We start from the raw sequence: 19180 nt of genomic DNA on the forward strand, positions 1-19180 counted from the left end.
TCATATCTAAAGCATACTACAAACCACAATAAACTCATAAATCAGTTCCCCAAAAACAAGTCTACCTCGGTCCAAAGCGAAACATCTATCTTCCCCACTAAACCCCCGCAGATCATTCCCAACAGGCGATCCCAATCTCCGACTTATCCCCACACACATCCACCCCCATCATCCATTAATTCTTCCATCCCAAAATCAGAAAACCCTCACAATCCAGACAACTAAATCAATTCAGCTTCCTCCCTCCCAACACCAAAGCAGTAATACAACTGATATTCCCAGACCACCACAACACCGACCGCGAAAAGCTCAACGTCTCCGACTCAATAAACACATATGCAAGCCCAAACAGAATCCTGGATATCGTGTACCATGCGCCGATACCGTTGATCACGTCGTTGGGGAGGCCTGCGTGCAATGCTACTACCACTATATTTCCCCAGATACATAATTAGCGGTTTATCTATGATGCCAAAGAGGAACATTGGCAGTTGGGATAAAAGGTATGGTTACGCACCAGCCGCCACGAAAAGCGGAAATCCCTCGACGGCATTGGCATGCGCTGCCTCCTGCCGCTTGAGTCGATCCAACTGTCTGCGGGAGATTTTCCCCGCTTGCACGGCTGCCTCGCCGTAGACTTTCAGGTCATCTCTGGGGGCGACGTTATGGTCGATGCGGAGGAGACGTTTCGCAGGCCGGGTGCTGAGAATGCCGTAGGCGTAGAACCAGTTGAAGAGGAGGTAGGGGATAGCGCGGTTGGGGAGGTCGAGGCCTTCTGGGGCTGTGAGGCCGAGGATTGTGAGGAGGGAACTAATATTGGTCATTTAGTAGGATGTACTGTAGTGGAAAGTGACGTGGTAACATACGACATGGTTATGGTGCTTAGTTGGGAGATGTTCCTGCTGTTGAGATGGGAGAGATTATATACTAACTATATCTATGGAATGATCGGCAGTCATATCGTACATCATAGCCTGTCGGCTTCACATGAAACTTTTTATCCTTGATCGCAATAATTCGCTGTCCCAACGCCTCGGTACTACCAACCCTTATCTACAATAGCGCCAGAAAGTCCTGATCCCACATATCGGGGATCGCAAAGTCGTTGAGGTCAAATAGTGTCCCGAATTCAGACTGCGTCCATTAGCATCAATCACCACCATATGGCCAAACAAGAAGAACTTACCGTATCTAACCCATACGACGCAGGGTCGAATTGCATTTCCGGCGTCTCGAGATTCAACGATGGTGTAGAAACCGGCTACATCTGTTAGCATAATATCAATAAAAACACGAACTGTACACTTACTGTCGACGTAGCCTTGGCTCGGACCGTCTCCCAGCTTGCTCCCTGCAACATCTGCTCGCTCATCTGCATACATTGCATTGCATCCTGCTCTAATGCCTTCTGCGGATCTTCCCCTCGCAGTCGCGCCTTCACCGATGACAAAGCGAGCGTAGGAAAAAAGAAAGCCTTCCCTCCCTTGCCGTTTGGCGTGATTCGGCTTCCAAATGTTTCAATCGTTCGCTCGACTGCCCCGATCATGACCTCCTGCTGCGACCGTACCAGATCGTTCAACGATGTCAGCGCGCTGGACTGCATTGTCGATGTGTTCTGTGTGTTGAACTCGCCTGCCTGCAGGTACAGTTCAACGCATACTGTCAGAGCAGCGTGCAAGAATTCATCGCGAAACATTCCTCCGCTCAGTTGCCCCAGATGCGGGCTCACCTGCGAGCTCGCCGGGGGATCGTGGTGAGAGAGGATGTCCAATGCGGACTCAAGGCAGATCTTCCGCGAGTAAGAGAATTTGGGCGACCGGATAATACTCAGCGCAAAAGGCCGATTCAGAACCAAAATCGACCGCCGCAACAGAAATGCCAACATTGACTGCGCGAATGACGGGCCCGGTCCGGCCTTCTGGAAGATCTCCAAGCCAAAGTGCATGAGTTGGATCAGCTCTTCGCTCAGCCGCAAGGCCTCATCATATGATATCGTAAGTTTCAGACTGTTGATGGCTTTGGCGATGCGGATTCGCAGGGGCAGCGACTGCAGAAGCAAAACCTGAAAGGTGCTCTGTGTGTATACCCCTATATCTTTGGGAACAGGGTCATCGACCATATTTTCCGTCAGCTGGGAATCGTCCAGGTTAGAGGGCGCCTCGCAATCGTATTCGTCCAGGTCGATCGTAGGCGGCATACCGCCATCCAAGGACGACTGCAAGTCAAGCTCCAAAATGGTTGCCCACAGCCGCCGACGCATCTCGGCCCAAAATTTTGTCATCTTACCAAATCGATGAGGATCCCGATGCAGTCCCATGGTCATGGCAGTCCGTATGAGCGAGCCCGAGGAGATCCACACAATGTCCCCGTCAATAGCATCGGCCTGCCGTGCAATCATCAAAAGACACTCGATCTGCAAAATATTGAAATCGATGGTCGAGCTGACCATCGTGAACGCAATCCACGACCGAACACCGGCGATCCATTCAGCGGCTGCCTGATACACCCTGCTCTCCCCATTGATCTTAGTGTTCGGGCTCAAAAAACAGCAACTGGCTGCCATCAATGCCAGAAGCTTCGCCACAAAAGACGGTTCTTTCGGCTGCACTCCCGACCAGAAGTTTTCGTACTGCTCCAGGAAGGTTGGGATATGCAGGATACGGTGTGTCGTCTCAAATGTGGTCAGATACAAGTTGAGTAGTTCGTCAGCAACTTGTCGAGGCGGAACCATCTCCTCCAGCGAGGGAGACTTTTGTTGATAGGCGCGCTGGTGCTCCTGTCGCTCTCGAGCCCATATCTCCCCCTTGAAGTTCTTGAATTTCTTGTAATTGGGGATTCTCTTCATCGTACTGCGGCGGCCCCGCATGAATTTGCCAACATCATCAAACTGCGGAAATTAGCACCATCCACGAATCAGCCATGGCACAACACACACTTACAAAAGACAAAGAGACGGACGCATGGCTCCGTCCAACGAATCGCGTGCGGATTTTCTTCCCCCGAAAACAACACCGATCGGGAAGATCTTTCACATTGTCAATGAGATTCTGCGACTCCGGACCCGAACGATGCCCGATGTCTACCGAGTCACCACCCAGACTTTCTGGGGTGTGCATAGACCCAGTTTTGGAGAGAGCGCTTTCCAGGAACTGGATGCGACTGCGCAGTTCGTGCAACTCGTCTGACCGCGCTTTCGGCTTGGTGACCCTGTTGGTGGACTGGTGCTTGGAATCGAAGACGTAGAGGCCCCCGTGCGCCGGACTGGCTCGACTGCTGGAGATACGCACGCGTTCTGGCGGGGTGCGGGAAGCGCTCCCCGACCCCGGCGCCTGAGGGCCAACGTAGATGCATTGATCTGGCGTTTTGGACTTGGTACATTGCCCACATGGCAGAGAGCGGTCGCATTTTAACTTGCGACGCCTGCAAATGGTACAAGATAGGGGTGGTCTGCGCCGTCGCGGCGGAGACTTTGGGGAGTTGTCTTCATCCATGGCCTTGGTGGATAGAGCAACGTTCTTGTTTGAAGGCGATGATGTGATGGTGGTGGGTTGGACCGACCGTGCCAAGTCACCTGATGCAGTTCTATCAGTGGTGGAGTGTCGTGAAGTTGAAGATGAAGCGGAGGGCAGCGACCGGCAACATCAAAGTCTTATCTGATCTGTAAGCTTACGGCCGAGCCCCACGGGCTTCGCTGCCTGATTTGGTTCAGGAGGAAGACGTGGTCATTCAGGGAGCGTGGCACTTGATGGGCTTGAGTGGTTAGTGGCAGCCTGGAGGTACTTTTGATTCTTAGTAGTATCTAGTTAGTCGATGGTTTAGTCGGCCTCTTTCAGGAGTCATCCGGGATTACGCATCGGACTTGCTTGATGTGGATGTCCGAGTACTCGGAGTTACGTTTTCAGGCTAGCTTCCCTGACATAAGCAAGTTTGTCAGTGATCCACAACATGGAAAGGCAGTGAGCTAAGGGGAACTTTTCTTGCTAAGTAGTCATTCCGGGCAGTGCCTTTATATATTTATTGATACAAGTCAAATTCTATTTATACTGTATCTAGCATATAGAAGGGCGTCTCTTCTGGAAAAACAGTGGAGGGAACGGCAAGCATGACAACATCAGATGCCGGCTCTAGCTGAATCTGGTCTAGCACCATTTTCCCATAAGGCTGAACATTGCACAAGTGCTTGTATCTCACGCTCTTTTCCCACCGATAGAAAATAGATCAATACAACTTCAGACAAGAGGAATCATTAAATTTCAGGCACTGACTGGCATGGTCTTATCTCTATTACAGGGACATAAACTTGACCTCATAGCTATAGATGCGTCGATAGATATCTTGAACAATGGAGCTGCTAAAACAATCTGTTCAATCTCGGCCTTCGGGCCTAGCTAACCCCGAGCATAGTCAATACTCTCCTCTAGTACTTGAAAGAGTAGTTTTGGGATTTTCTGCACTGGTTTTGTCTGGGTGCTGTGCCTAAAGACTAACAATCTCATGACGTATCAGACTCGTGCTGGTGTCCTCTCCTATCAAAGTCATCCATTCCGGAGCAAGACCACGTAGATACGCCATATATAATGGGAGAACAGCGATGGGATTTTAAACAGCTTCCATGTGAAAGAATCTCCTCCATTTCAGGAGTGGGGTCCGACTAGCCTCTTGATGTTAGCTTGGCGATCCGGTTACAACATAGCATGTTTCTTACGTGATAGTCTGAGCCCACCTGTCGAACGTCTTGTCCACTTCCATGCTCCCTTCCACTCTATTGCCGATAGGTTATGACCACTTCATTCATATCACCATATTGACTTGATCTGTTCCTTCCATCCGCAAGTCTCTGTCGGCTCCTAAGCAGGACTACAATTTGCTGTATCGATTACTAAAGACCACTGAAGGAACAGTAATTGAATTCAAACCTCTAAACAGGTCCGGCTTGTCCTAGAATCAGAATAGGGCCCAGTGTGAGTATTGAATCCTATCGGTACATAGTAGTATACCAGAATAAGTGTCTAGGTCGCCCCATGAGATAAGCAGATGGTGACGAGGAGGGCATAGGTAGCCCTACTGATGGTGCCCCTTTCTACCTACCCCCCTGCTTGTTCTCGCATTTGCATCTCATCAACTTCTTATCAGCTAGCATCAAATATCATCTTGAAGCAAACTGGTACCAACGAGCACCGCTATCTTCTAGCCACATTGTGAGTCCGCGAGGTACTCTATCGAGCCTAATATCCCCTTTGCGAATAAGATCAGCTGCCCATCTCTGTCCACGAGTGGTAGCAGCCACCATGTCGTGCACGATAGTGCAAACCCGAGCGTCTGATAGATGCGCGTTCCATGGGGGCGTTGTTCGCATTTTTACGCCTGGCCTGCTCTCACTTCGTGTTCCACTCTGTGGGTCAGAATGCAGCTGATCGGTGTAAAACGTTTCGTCTCTAACCTTTCTGATATGCTTTCAGCATTTCTGTTATATCGTCTTTGACATTGTCAGGTTGTCCCCACGTTACCTCTCCATTCTTCCAGCGAATCAACACTTCGTCTGCTTTGATCAGATACATACGGTCTACCTCTTGTTTCTCCTGGCCGTCTACCACTTCTGGCGGCGTAAGCATTATCTAGTTATTATCTGCCATACTCACCATTGTGCGCTTGCTCTATATGGGTTATGCTAACAACGAGATGAGTCACCCAGTCAGGTGGCAGGCGCAGCATTAAAAATAGGCAGGCGCAGCATTAAAAATAGGATAGAGGCCATAGTCCCACGCCAATATCCACACGGTCACATTCAGTCAAAATCAGCAGAGAATAGTGTTAACACTTGCCAAACTCGACATAGAATTTGGCTATAAAGTCTTGCTGGTCAGGGATGTGGAGGAAGAGGAGGTTTTATAGCACCAACCGTACCTGAAACGCATATATTTGACCATCATTCATTCTTTCATCTAATATAGACAGTATCCTTGGTTATTCATCTTGAGTAGTCATATGATGAATTATTTTCTGCCACTGCCATCTCTACGGATAACTATGCGATCATGGAAGACATGCAGACACCTCAGGTTGAAATGTGAGTCAAATACAATATATACATGGCCTTTGCCATTGTGAAGTGGGTTCGCTATATTCGCGAGGTTATCCACTAGCTCCAGACTTGATCTACCGATATGCAAGGCATTGACCGCAACATCAACATAGCTTCGGACGATCATGTCCATGGCGATGACTGATCCGGTGTCTACACCGCATCAAAGACCTCACTCGGCGACTACACTGCGAGCCTTGTAGGTTATTCCTATAGATATCTTACGCAAGTGTCATACAAGCTTCTTATTGCGGTGTGGAGACAAGCATACTTGAATGCAAGACAGCGAGACAATACCATGTCGCCTGCGCACTGCAGCTTGAGGATGGACATTCAAAAAAGGCCCAAAACAGTCAGCCCTGACATTTGCGCTATTCCACGGAGTTTCTCGCCAGTTGTCGTCCGCCGGGAACAGGCGGATTTGAAAGCCGACTTCGTTGGAGAGGGGTATAACTGCCTCGTGCGCAACATTATGAGAGTCCCATTATTTCCGAGGCACAGTTCGTCACTCTCCCCATCACGATGATCCGGCACACAGTCCAACAAGTTGTCCGATATCCCCGAAAGTGGGAAGCCGGAGTGGATATCAGATTCCGATACCGCGCTGATTAATGCGGGCCCGCGCGGATGATCAGCCGCGCCAAAAGACACCCAATCGCCGCCACTCCAACCATGTTATCTGAATACCTTCAACACCTCTTCACCTCAGCTTAGATCGCGTTGCTTTATTTTTCTTGTCTTTTCCGCATGCGGGTGTTATCTCCTGGAGTTTCCGCCCTGAAACTCACCTCTTCCACAACATGTACACCCTGCCGGCCTTGATTGCGGCCTTATTTCTACATGTCAAGTTCCCCTTGCTTCCGGGTCTGAGAGACACCCTCTATGGCATCATCGTCCTCAGCGCCTGCTGCGCCATTTTCTACCCGCCCGATACCAGGGACTTTATAAGATATACCAATGCATTTCTCTCCACCTCCTTTGTCATTCGCGCTGTGGAGCTCCTCCTGGTCCATGATCTGAGTCACTTGAAGCGCCTGCAAAGGATGTCTTACCTATCCTCTTCACCCGTATATACATGGGAACCCATATCTCCCACGCTAGGGTGGAAGCGCTTTGTTCAGATCTGCGATCTAATCATCAACCCGCGCGCTGTGGGTTGGAGCTACGGCTCTCCCAAGTACCAGCCTCCCGTTCGGAAGCTCGAAGCTGTCCCGGACGGCGCAAATGGGTGCGTTCCTAAACGCGAGGACATCGTCCTGGTAGCGGATGACGACCGCTTCTCGTTCTTGAGAGGCAAGATCGTTCGGGCTCTCGTAGCCTACTTTATCATCGACTCGTATCAGTCAGCCATTGGACGGAACTACTCCAGCGTCAGCAACTTCGTAGAGACATTCCTGACCAATGTGCTGAACATCCAAGCATCCCCGGCCACGACTGAGGGCGTAATTCGGTTGTTCATCCTCCCACCAGTACACTGGATGGCCTCCTACGCCTTCGTAGACGGAATTCACGCCGCCACCGGCGTAATTTCCGTCGGTGTGCTTCGGATCATCTCTCCACAGCTCGCAGCGGAACCATGGATGTATCCCCCTGTCTTCGGGGCGATCCGATACATGTTCACCTTTAGCTTACGAGGCAAGTCACCTAACCCCCCTTACCTTCCAAAGGACAGCAGAATAACAAAGAAGTAAACATCCAGACATCTGGGGCAAAATGTGGCACGACCTCTGCCGTCGCCCATTGCTAGCCCTCTCCCTCTCCCTCATCCCAGACTCATGTCCCCTAGGCCTCAAACGCCTTCTCGTCGTCTGCCTCTCCTTCATGGTATCAGGCGTCGTCCACGCAGCCGGCACCTACGCCGTCTCGAAGGACTGGTTCGCCGCGTCCATGATGATGTTCTTCTTCTGCGTTCTGCCAGCATGTGTGGTCGTGCAGCAGATTATTTCCGATCAGATTCTGCCGCGTGTCCTTCCCGCGAAGAGTAACATCTCTCGAGTCGTTATTTGGCTCGTGGATGCGGCGTTCGTGGCCGCGTGGGGCTATTATACTAGTCCGTGGTTTTTGAATTATAGTAGACTGCCGGAGGCGATTGAATCCATTCCGATGCCGGTTAGTTTCTGGGGGGTGGTGCTTGGGGTTTAGGTTTGGTTCTGTATTGGTGGTGGTTGTTATATATAGATTGTTTCTTCACTACAGGTGGTGAGGGTGTGATATTATGTGGGGTTGGTGAACGTTTCTTGGTTTGTTTTTTGTTTTGGCATAGCGATATGATACCATCTTATACATTGGCTTTTTATAGGGTTTGGATAGATTACTGATAGGATTTCGGTTGCTAGCGAGGATCCGAATACCATAGTGAGTGTCCAGCTGGGACTACTGATCCAATAATAATGGGCATTATATAGTGCTATGTTCGGGTCGGCCATCATGGTTAGTAACCGCCACGCTACAAGTCCCCAAAGTATGACCATAGTTGTACAGGTTTTGGCATGAATGGATCGTTACTGCTACAGGTACAATGATTTATCATATTTTCTCACTCAGAAATGATACTAGTGAAGCATCCTAAAGCCAGACCTACATGAAAGGATTGTGGCATAGCTGTTAAGGAAGGAAACCACGTAGCAACCCAAGTAATTTATTCAGATTACGTACCAACTAAATCAAGACAAACTGACTCCTCCATCTTGGACACGTATATACCTATACTCCTTCCCAGATCTGGCAAAGCGAGTTTGCCTATGCGGTGTTGTCCACCACAACGCCCCCGTTGGTGGTCTTCTGTTCAGCGACATATCTATCCCAGGCTGAGCAGTCGAATACCTCGACTGAGAAGTCCGCCTTCTTGATGAGATTGTCCAAGCGTCGGCATGCCTCCATCATTGCTGCTTTACCCTCCGCAGTCTTATCCAACTCATAAGTAGGCTTAATCCCGAGGATCCAATTCTGATCCCTACAGTGGTATTCCCACTTTTCGGATATCCGGACGTATTTCAGAGATAACCGATCGCTTTTGCTCTTCGATAACAGGCTAGCCAGAAACATATACACAGGGCGGTCACATTCAACTATCCTCAGACTCTCTAGAGAGTTCGGGAGATCTGGGACATCTCGCAAGCCACTTTGCTCCACTTGAAGGACTTTGAGGCTTATGAAGGACGTAAACGAGCCATAGTGACTCCAATCTGGATCTCCAGGATTGGGCGCGCATTCATTGTAGTTGAGTTCGAGTTTTAGAAGGCTATATTTATGGGCCTCCAAGATCGATAATATATTTGATCTTTTGACCCGGGAAGCATGTCGACACTTTCTGTCTATTACTGCCTCACTGATACAGAAAACCTTCAAACACTTGCATGCACGAACAATTTGGCGCAATAGGGGGGGGGGAGTAAACGTAGATGCTCCTAGGTCTAGCATCGTAATGCTGAGAGACTCGGGTTGGAGGAGGTTAAAAGGTGGACAGCCAGGGTCATGCTCGTCAGCGCCACATATAGAAAGCTCATTCAGTGTGGGTAGGTGCATGAGATGAATTAGATTTCTTAATGATTCGTGGGACATGGCTTCCAGAACAATAACAAGTTTCTTCAAGTTGGGGAGATAATCATAGCGGCGTATGCCCTGAGAATCTCGTTCCCAGAGCAGCTCCAATCCACCCAATCCTGTCTCGATATAACTGAGTCCCAATTCTTGCAAGTTGGGCGTCAGGGATATTAGAAGCATGAACAACGGAAGTGGATGGATTCCCGCATTGCCTGTCAGGTGTCGCTGCTTCCAGTCCGCTGGAAAATGGTTATAGGCTCTCATCAGTGTCTCCATTGAGACCTTCCGGGGCCCAAATGGCAGGTTCTGCAGTGAATCAAATCTCGGAAAGAACAATATATCCATATCCAATTTGCGTACAAAGGTGCCCAATTCAGGCCGTTCAACAACAGCCTCTATGAAGCGCATAAGAGTAACCATATCAACCTTGTACGGAGGTACCCTTCCATCGCTCCAGATAAGCCATTGTGGGCCTTGACGGAACAATTCGGGCTGGACAAGGGCACAAACTGTCTTGCAAGTTTGGCAAAGCTTTGCGATGGCCCCAAATTTATTTGCATAACGCAGTTCAGTTATTATGAGCAGCAAGATCTCTTGGGGGAGATTTGGGAGATTCATTGTGGCTGTCGAGGGATTCAAAGGTGGCGAGATTCGCTTTGGCCAGATGTTATCGAGCAGGGATGGAATGACGAGTGGAATACCGATGGCTATTGTCAGCTGTCACCAGTAATAGAAGGGTATATGGACACCAGATCCAGAGCTCCAGATAAGCCTGGACACTTGACATCGTTTTTATATTCCAGCATCTGTTATGAGCTACGAACTTAGTGAGGTGAGATTCGGTATTCCCCAACCCTGAAACATTGTCTGAACTATAGCTATATAAATGAAGCATTGGGACATAATGGCCTACTAGTAATCGCAGACATCCAAGAACAAAGGCTTCATATAAAGGTAATTCGTTGTACTGTAGCTCAGCAGCGGAAAACAAGGCACAAGCCCGACTATACACCATTGAAGATCATGTTAAGTTTAATGAGTAAGTACTAGTAGTAAGTAGAGTCAACAAAGGTTTGCTCAGCCGCGGTCATCTGACTGGGCGTTCCCGCACTGGCAGAAGCCGAGATCTCAAGTTGTGGCTGCCCTTCATCCTCCACCTTCTTTCACCTTCTCTTTACACTTCAAAGAATTGGCAGGGCATTGAAATAGCTCATCCAGGTCACGCGACACGCGATTGCCGCCCATAGCACGTCCAGACCCAGACCCAGCCGGTTAAGCCCCAAGTATTTCCGTATATTCCCTCTCTTTACCAATCACTTTACGAGCAAACATCACCACACTCACGGTCGGCTACCAGCTCTTTCACCACAAAAAATCTTGCTACCTGTCCATCGCAGAAATGTCACATATCAATCATAATTTAATGGCTTGACCCGAATAACTCGAACAAAGAACGATGTTCTACAACGCCCTCATCCGAACCCACCATATCACCTCCCGCAAAAAGGTGTCTGCGCTGAAACGCGCAGCCGATATACACAATTGCTTCGTGCTTCTACGCTCCGGTGGTTGTCCAGGGATAATGTATGTCGAGGCGAGAGACCAAATCGCTGTTGAGTCTTGGGTGACTGTCGTTCGAAAACTTCGGTACAAGGATTTTCAACTAGCCACGCGACCAGGACCCCTCCACGACGAGAATCAGACAAACCTTCGTGATCAGAAGCAGTCACACCACCAGACAAAAATGAGGGATATAAGAGCCGGTGTATCTGAGGTAGAAACCGTCAAGGAGTTTGGGAGTTTAATGGAACAACGAGGTGTCTGGAAATGGTGGAGAAAGGGGATGGGATACGTTGGTTGATTTTGCGATCGCTGCAAGCGCATACTCCACTCATGGACTGGGCTCTCCTGATGGCTACCTATTCCCTTGGATATCATTCAGCCTGGCACTCTGCAAGATCTGAGACCCTGGACTCGCGGTTCTGAAACCAGCATACTAGTCATCACAATTAGATGCCTCAACACAAGCAGCTGTTCCCCTCGCGTGCCAGGTCATCCAAATATCGGCAGTTTACAGTCACGGAAATGTGTGCAGTTTAATGTCGATACTACGTCACCTCATCAAAGCTATATACACGAACTCGATGTCGACGTATGCAGGCCTAGCTCACCCATGCAATGTCGAATTGTCATGCTTAGTCGCCCAGTTACGGTGACCGGGCAATCTGTTAACGGGGCCATGTTGACCGATGTTGTCTTTCGGTGCAGGAACATCCAATGGTTGCGGCATTGGGGCCAAGTCTCTCGTTTGGTTCCTCGTTATCGAGCAGTCTGGGTCGGTCAATCCTTGCGGAACGGTACAGGTGTCTATAGCTTGCTGCAAGGCGACCTGGTCTGTCCAACCGTACATGAAATCTCCGTGCAAGCCATATCCGGTTTCATCACCTGTCGCATATATCCAGTTCTTGTAGTCTGGATGGGGTGCTGTGTTGAAAAAGAATTCCAGAAAGATGGAATATATCGCAACGGGATGAGACTTGGGACAAACACCCTTGTTATAGTCTCCAGTGTCGGGATACGCCATCTACAAGTACTGTCAGAAATCCCACAAGTGCTCACAGACAACGACACCTACATGACTTTGATGATCGGAGCTGTCCAGGTTCTCTCCATCCCAGCAGGAGGGCATAAAAACCTGCGACCTCAACATTTCACAAGGCTGCTGAGGCAAGCCTTTTGTCTCATTCGAGCTTCCATCTTTGCCAATGCACATATGACTGATGGCACGCTGGGACCAGTTCGAATCATTATAGGTCCTGTTCCCATTCTGATATCAGCACTGTCACACATCGGGATAGAGAACAGGCGAACAAACCGAAGACTCGGATCCCCAGCAAGCATGCGCAGACCTTTCGGCGGCGCCAGCGGAACCAGCTTCTCATCACAATCCGTAGCACCGGCCGTATAATTACACGCTCGATCAAAGTAATAAATACTCTATCTAACTCATTAGCCAGTTCCTCTCGACCCTCAACCGAGCTTCCAGGACTCTCAACGAAGGCCAAAGCAATACCTACACTGGACTGATACTCCACGAGCTCGAACGACCCATTCCTCATGCGATGATAAAGCTGCGGAACCCAGTAATTACTCCTATCAATATCCACTTCGCACGTCGTCCCCTTTGCATTCTGCGCCGTGCTCTCATTCATACTTCTCTGGAATGCTGTGCCCCCGGTAACAACATGTGTATGCGTAGATGGCTTTCCCGGCGCGACTATTGGGTCGGACAGTTGAGTCGTCAACGGATCGCAGCTGAAAGTAAACTCGTCTGTCGTGCGCTGCTTCGCAAGGACATTGCTACCGCTGCTGAGCAGAAGTAGCGCTGCGACGTAGCGGTTCCGCATAATGCTGTTCGTTTTTATCCGTATTCAAACAGACAGAGGCACCATTTGCTTCATTCACATAGCAAACAGCGTAGCAAAGCAGCGTAGGAATTGCACTTGCAATTCGCGAAACCAGTATCTCAGGACACAAGAGTAAAAGCAAATGAAGAAGCAGGACAAAAAAAATTTCATACAAAGATAAAAACAAAACCTAGCCAAACTCAATATATTCCGTCCATCATTCCTCACGTCCATTTAACCTCCACCTTCAGCGCCTCCTGGGTGCTTGTTTTCCGCCCCGGGCATCTGTACTCTGTAGATTACACATTCCAAGCGCCATCGCAAATATTTCAGCCTCTGAGAATATCTCCGAGGAATGCTATGTTATGTTGTTGATGCATGTAGGACACGTGTCCCCTGTGTATTGTATGTACCGTGTAGGAGCAGTGATGGTGTAGATGCTCTGCAGGGGCTGCGTTTATTCGGTTTTTTTTTCTTGTTCTCAGGAAGGGGTTGCTAGTAGGATGGGTGATGGATTGACCGGTTTGGTGGAGGGTCGGTGATGTGTTCAATTACTATCCATAGACGCTGTAGATAATTGTTTATGATACAATTCAAGTCGGTAGTTCACAGGTTGCGTGGGCTTGGTGGGTAATGTGACCGAGGCATTGACGTGAAATATGTAGGACTCGGTTGTTCTGCTACTGGGGATCAATTCTGGATGAAGGGGAGTTGTAGTAGTCGTGGTATTATTTATATCTATACATATATTTTGCAGTTCTATCGAGCACTAGTGTTACATGTACATCATTATTTTGATACCATTTGACTGCATCCTTATATTTGTATCAAAGGAAAGCCACTACTATAACGAACTGCAAAGAAAAGTACTTTTTGAATGAAAAGACGTCGTTGCGCAGAGCCAACCGAGAGGAGCCACTTAGAGTACCTTATTATCTAGAAATTCTCTACCATGACTGCATGCTTTTGTGCAATTTACTTGGAAGCCCGCTTAGATTATATTATTCAAGCGCAACGCTATCTCTTAATTAAAACGTGCTCTTGCATATGAAACTCCCTTCTGCTGAATTCTGATCGCTTAATGCAAATACAGACGTAATCTCGCTTGCCAAACACCAGACACCCGGCCTTAAGCGCCGCTGACAACATCAATCTCCCCATTTGACCGTTCAGTTCTGGGCCGTGGTTTATGGCGGCCTGGCCATGCATGCATATACTACCGAAGTAACATTTGCATAAGCAGCTAGGATCAGACCTGATGTCACGCCATTAGCATCCGTCGGACCGGGCACAGAAGTGGATCATTGGCGACCAGGGGCTATCCCAGTGACCAGTGAGATCCCACATCCAGATGCAGTAATATCAGCCCATTGGACTCCAGTAATGCGCTGGATGAGCGGGCTCTTATATCTTGGCTTAGTCGTAGCCTCGCATTGCAGAACCCACCTCTTGCCTCGCATAATGGTGCCCATCTCAGTTTCTCTACAACGTAGAATACCCCAGACATATCCCTGGTTTGGATTCCTTCAGACCCAGCTGCTGCTGCGTCGAGGACACCCTAAAAAAGGCCCTGAACCGGCTCAGGGTCATGATTGCACGCAGCCACAAAATGGAGCACCAATACCTCTGTATGCGATGTAATGCAGCTATGCTCTCTAACACACGAATCTGTTACCGAACATGATCAAGCCTGGCTTGGATCGTCTTGTCATCGAAGTGACCTTCTTCGCCAACGTAGTTGTGAAGGGCTTCTGAAAACATCAAGCGACGGGGTGCCTTTCGTCCCGTCATGAGCTCAAACTGCGGTATCGCTTGCTCGACCACATTGTCAAGTCCATCAACTAATACCCAAGGGCGCCCGGTTTCAGTCCGAATACGACGCATCTGGCGCAGCAATGGAGTGTCCAGTGGCTTGTAAGCGAACTAGCATGAAAACGTTAGTCAGGCCCACCTGTGCACATCATTAAAGAACTTACCTCAAGGACTACGCCGCCAGTGGGGCTTCCCAGCCATTGCATAGGCATTTCAAAGTTGGCTGGCGGTTCATCGCGGTCGCGGTCCGCAGGCACACAAGATGCGATCATGCAAGGCGGACAGGCATCCTCAGGCCATTCATCCTTCAATGACTTGAGCACATACACAACTTCCGCCGAGTCCACTTGTGAGGCTGCCCATGAGTTGAAATGGCGAGCGACACTTTCCGCTCGTGACAAAGTTCTGTTGTAGATGAAGATCTTACGGCATCCGAGCCGCAGCATAGCATAGACAGCGGCGCGGGCCATACCGCCCGCTCCTATCACCAGCCCAGTAGTCTTCGATGGGCTGATGGCATTGCGTGGAGAGAGGTTGCGGTTGATGCAGTTCATAATGCCAACCCAGTCCGTATTCTCACCGTACCACCCTAGCACAGGTCCAGCCTGGTTACGCCGACTCGCCTGCTCTTGTAGAGGATACATGGATCCATCAGGGCCGGCGCGCAGGGGTACGATCGTGTTGATCGCACCAATTGCCTCCACATGGCGGCTTTTCGCCGCGAGCTTATGTGATAGTTGTACTCTCCAAGGCTGAACCACACTTGACCCTCCAAAATGCGAATCCCTGCCCAACCGATCCATGATTGCAAGCGAGGGCGAGTCCGGTATGGTATAAGTATGGCTCATGCCACAGTGGCGGAAAGCAGCATTGTGCATTGCAGGGGACAGACTGTATGCGACATTACCTCCGAGGATGAAGAACTGGAGCGGGTCCAGGACGTAACTTTGGAACAAGGCCTGAACTGCGTCACGAGAAGTGATCTGCGGGTCTCGCTCGTTGTCGGAAGACCTTTCGATTGCTGGGTGAGTTACAGATGTGAGGATAGAATTGAACACTTGCGAGGTGCGGCCAAGACGGCCAATGTTGTATGCGATAACCGGTGGATGTTCGCCGGGCAAGGCATGAACCTTGTTTGTAAATTTAGCAACCGCTGCGTTATCCTCACGCGACGTAGCCACTCGAAGAAAGCGAACGAGCTGACACCCCAGCTTCTCGGCTTCAGAATAGAGGGAAAGGCATTCTTCGCTCTCCCATGTCTCTGGCGCAGAAGGTTCGAATATGCGTTGACCAATAATCTTTGTGTTGCCTCTGGTACGGATTGCTTCCTCCACTCGGGACCGTTCCTGGCTCAAGTCCACGGCCAGATATTCAACCGCCAGCCGTAGAGCATGTTCCACAATAGTGAAGTATAAAGTGTTCACCTTTGTAGCAGACAAATCACCTCTAGCAATTCCGGTGGAGGATTTATCTATTGAGATTATGATGGGCGTACGAGCATTTCTCCGGAGTAGAGCGACCTGCTTGCTGAGAGTTGCTGTCAATCCCGTGCTCCAGCGGTCAACACACAGCTCAATGGCATCACCTCCTGACTCAAGCTCCTGCAGTTTGACATTGCCTTCTGCCAGGTCGGAAGATCGTACAAAAATGGCATGGGTGAAGGACCGGAGTTCTGGGGGGGTCTCAAGCAGGACAAAAGGCGAGTCATAACTGGTGTGTCCTACATCGGTGCCAGTCACGAAACGCACGAAGCGCGTGAAGTCCTCTTTCGCTTCTTTCAACTTGAAGGAATAATCAACGCATCGTCGGTCCGGCGATCCCTCATCCGTCTGGGAAGCGATACTGGAATGATCTTCAACATTGTAGAACTCGAAATTCGAGCATGTTCTGTGTAGAGGATCGCCCTCGGCAAGGAGCTTGACTGATTGCTCCTCCAGACCTAATAGGCTTTGAATGCGATCCATGTCGCGAACTATGTATACAATGGGATTGGTAGCAGAATAGTGACGAAGGTGCTCCTGAACCGGACGGGTAAGACTGCCGAGACCGCATTCAATCACACAACGGGAGCGGTGGTTGTCAAGCATTGACTTGAGGACTTCGACATCGCGTTGCTGGAATTCCTGACTCCCATAGCGCTTGAGATACTCATGCCTGGTATGTCCGGTCACCTCTTTGAAATAGTGGTCTTCCGTGATGAACCGCCGTTTCAACGCAGTGGCAGCAACAAATCCCAGAGACCGCTTTCCGCATCCCCGGATGCCCACAAGCACCAGAGAGGCATCAGGATCGAATCTCCGGCGCTTATCTACCGGGGATATCTTGTGCATTGTGGACGTTTACGTGGATCAATGGGACGGAGGTCTTGTGTGGTCGGTGCGCGGGAAGCAAGACCGTCCGCTGCAGAAAGTCTAAGTTGCTAAGAGTAACGATTAATCAAGGTGATATCAGCAGTGTATCCGAAGCAACCCAATGAGGACCAATCATCTGCACTCCGTCATATTCGAAGTGGCCATGCTTCAATTGAGGGAGGATAGCGTTGTCGAGGGCCGCTTTTTATTTTTTTTTTCCCTGTGACTGAAGCGGAGAAGCTAGTATACCGGGGAAGATGGCGGGGGTGAGGAAATGGTGACTAGCTTTTGCTAGCTATCGGGCGGAGGCGGAGTGCAGTAAGTGCGGCAGGGACAAAGGCGGTCAATTGGCGCAGCACCTGGCATGCCTGCGAGGGCAGCAATGGGACGGAAACGTGTTGAAGCAGGCTGGGCAAGCAGGCGTGATTGGTTTGCTGGGGCAAAGGCAACCGGGGGGCGCTGGAGAAAGTGTGATTATAACAGAACCAAAGGATGACAGTCGGGGGACCATGGCAAGAATGCTCGGTTGCGGCCATCAGCCACCGGAGTCCCAAAGGGTTCGCGGGTTCAGCATCTCCAGCCGCATTGCCGGACCATTGCATCTGCCACGAGTGACCGCCTGCCCTCCAGGCTGGTTGCGGATAAGTCAATACCCGGATGGACGATCTCCATCCGCGGGACTCTCCGTAATCCGTATACGACATAGATTGGCCTGAGTGTCATCCCCGATCCATCGGTAGCCACCTGATCAATTAGTCTCTTCAACCGCATGCTAGTATTTATCATTAATCAATAAGCATGCATCCCTGATAAGTAAACCGACCCCATTCTCCAGGCAGAAACAAAACGCCTGTTTAGCGGGCGTGTGATGGGCTAATAGGTGGGTAGCCAGCAGCTGCGAAAACGATGGTAATCCAATCAATAGAAAAAATGGTTCTGTCAAATCCGGGTCAATCTGTGCCTACATCACTCTAGACTCTAGCACGTCGGCCCATTAGCCCAGTAGCATTGAATCGAATGTATATGCTTAAACTTGAATGGAGTATAGTGAGTGGTACTACTGTATCACTTCGCGTCACCGGGGTAAGGACCCTGCACGAATATTCGGACCCGATGGGTATACCGACGCCCGGAGGCCTGGGACTGATGAACCCTTGAAGATGTATATCTCCTCCATCTGCATGACTACCGAGTCGGGATGCCGGATCTTTTGCCGGATCCGCGAATGATCTGAAGGTCATTATTCAGTAGCCGAGTCAAGAGCTTGACACGGACAGTGAGCATGCTGAAGAGAAGGACGTACCAGGAAGGGTGTCGGACCCCTGGAACCGGCGAATCAGAAGCCAAAATGGGTCGGTTAGTTCGGAGTGCCACAATAGACAGTAAACTAGTCGTGGTTTGGATTCTTCTTGGGCTCGACGCCTTTGTGGGGTGGACTTTACGGTTGGTCCGCCGACAGCGGAACGGCCGGTTTTCGGCGGTTCTATCTGCTCAGTGATTGGGCTAGTGGGTTTCGAGTTTGATAATTAGGAAGACGGTTGGGCGCCCTTTTCGTCTATCCATTAGGTGATAGTAGATAGCCACAGACAATGGAGGTTTGAAGTCAGCATTGAGGACCCATGATTCGTAACTAGTCAGGACATAATGATGGCCACAGATGGGGGAACTAAGAAAGCAGGAACATTATCGGTTCGAAAGCTTAGATGTACGCTATCCTTGTCCTCTAGACTTATTGTGATTAGTTCCCTCGGACGCGAAGGATAATAATAGGAACTGGTAGGTGGTTGGTTACGCGGATTATTGATGCGAAGAATTCTTGGCTGATTGACACGGTTCAAGAGAATGCTATTTTTGTGAGTCGCTAGGAACAGAGGAGGCTGAGCCTGAGGAAGTTATTATAATCAGACAAACACTAAATATTGGGGGGTGTGATGGAGTATGGATTATGGAGAGAGGGAGCGAGCACGAATCCCACCGAGCCAAGA

The 19180-nt window shown here is 49.8% G+C and overlaps 8 protein-coding genes across 8 annotated transcripts; 2 read left to right on the forward strand and 6 right to left on the reverse strand.

Moving 5' to 3' along the window:
* Positions 1–226: 226 nt before the first annotated feature.
* BO87DRAFT_390381 (uncharacterized protein) lies at positions 227–871 on the reverse strand (the record flags this gene model as incomplete). The annotated part of the gene is made up of 3 exons (XM_025624930.1): positions 227–429; positions 518–810; positions 867–871. The coding sequence occupies 3 exons, from the start codon at positions 869–871 to the stop codon at positions 227–229; spliced, it is 501 nt and encodes a 166-aa protein (XP_025475694.1).
* Positions 872–1053: 182 nt separating this feature from the next.
* BO87DRAFT_317913 (putative C6 transcription factor) lies at positions 1054–3491 on the reverse strand (the record flags this gene model as incomplete). Its single annotated transcript, XM_025619786.1, has 4 exons — positions 1054–1134; positions 1187–1261; positions 1310–2887; positions 2940–3491. 4 exons carry the CDS (start codon positions 3489–3491, stop codon positions 1054–1056), a joined length of 2286 nt encoding a protein of 761 aa, XP_025475695.1.
* A 3284-nt stretch (positions 3492–6775) lies between these two features.
* Positions 6776–8473, forward strand: BO87DRAFT_380049 (wax synthase family protein). The gene is made up of 2 exons (XM_025624208.1): positions 6776–7717; positions 7782–8473. Exons 1-2 carry the CDS (start codon positions 6883–6885, stop codon positions 8222–8224), a joined length of 1278 nt encoding a protein of 425 aa, XP_025475696.1. The 5' UTR covers positions 6776–6882; the 3' UTR covers positions 8225–8473.
* A 348-nt stretch (positions 8474–8821) lies between these two features.
* BO87DRAFT_462486 (uncharacterized protein) lies at positions 8822–10344 on the reverse strand (the record flags this gene model as incomplete). The annotated part of the gene is made up of 1 exon (XM_025629165.1): positions 8822–10344. The coding sequence occupies exon 1, from the start codon at positions 10241–10243 to the stop codon at positions 8822–8824; it is 1422 nt and encodes a 473-aa protein (XP_025475697.1). The 5' UTR covers positions 10244–10344.
* A 631-nt stretch (positions 10345–10975) lies between these two features.
* Positions 10976–11642, forward strand: BO87DRAFT_160709 (uncharacterized protein). The gene has a single exon (XM_025618241.1). It carries the CDS (start codon positions 11082–11084, stop codon positions 11484–11486), a length of 405 nt encoding a protein of 134 aa, XP_025475698.1. The 5' UTR covers positions 10976–11081; the 3' UTR covers positions 11487–11642.
* A 150-nt stretch (positions 11643–11792) lies between these two features.
* Positions 11793–13032, reverse strand: BO87DRAFT_317996 (DUF1996 domain-containing protein; the record flags this gene model as incomplete). Its single annotated transcript, XM_025619788.1, has 4 exons — positions 11793–12209; positions 12261–12441; positions 12501–12559; positions 12622–13032. The coding sequence occupies 4 exons, from the start codon at positions 13030–13032 to the stop codon at positions 11793–11795; spliced, it is 1068 nt and encodes a 355-aa protein (XP_025475699.1).
* Positions 13033–14688: 1656 nt separating this feature from the next.
* Positions 14689–17325, reverse strand: BO87DRAFT_160720 (repressor protein). The gene is made up of 2 exons (XM_025618242.1): positions 15009–17325; positions 14689–14955 (listed from the first exon to the last, which is right to left on the reverse strand). The coding sequence occupies exons 1-2, from the start codon at positions 17172–17174 to the stop codon at positions 14704–14706; spliced, it is 2418 nt and encodes an 805-aa protein (XP_025475700.1). The 5' UTR covers positions 17175–17325; the 3' UTR covers positions 14689–14703.
* A 161-nt stretch (positions 17326–17486) lies between these two features.
* BO87DRAFT_400684 (uncharacterized protein) lies at positions 17487–18436 on the reverse strand (the record flags this gene model as incomplete). Its single annotated transcript, XM_025625545.1, has 3 exons — positions 17487–17629; positions 17739–17826; positions 18323–18436. The coding sequence occupies 3 exons, from the start codon at positions 18434–18436 to the stop codon at positions 17487–17489; spliced, it is 345 nt and encodes a 114-aa protein (XP_025475701.1).
* Positions 18437–19180: the final 744 nt, after the last annotated feature.

Source organism: Aspergillus neoniger, assembly GCF_003184625.1.
Source record: "Aspergillus neoniger CBS 115656 unplaced genomic scaffold BO87scaffold_39, whole genome shotgun sequence".
In the NCBI taxonomy this organism is placed as follows: Eukaryota; Fungi; Ascomycota; class Eurotiomycetes; order Eurotiales; family Aspergillaceae; genus Aspergillus; species Aspergillus neoniger.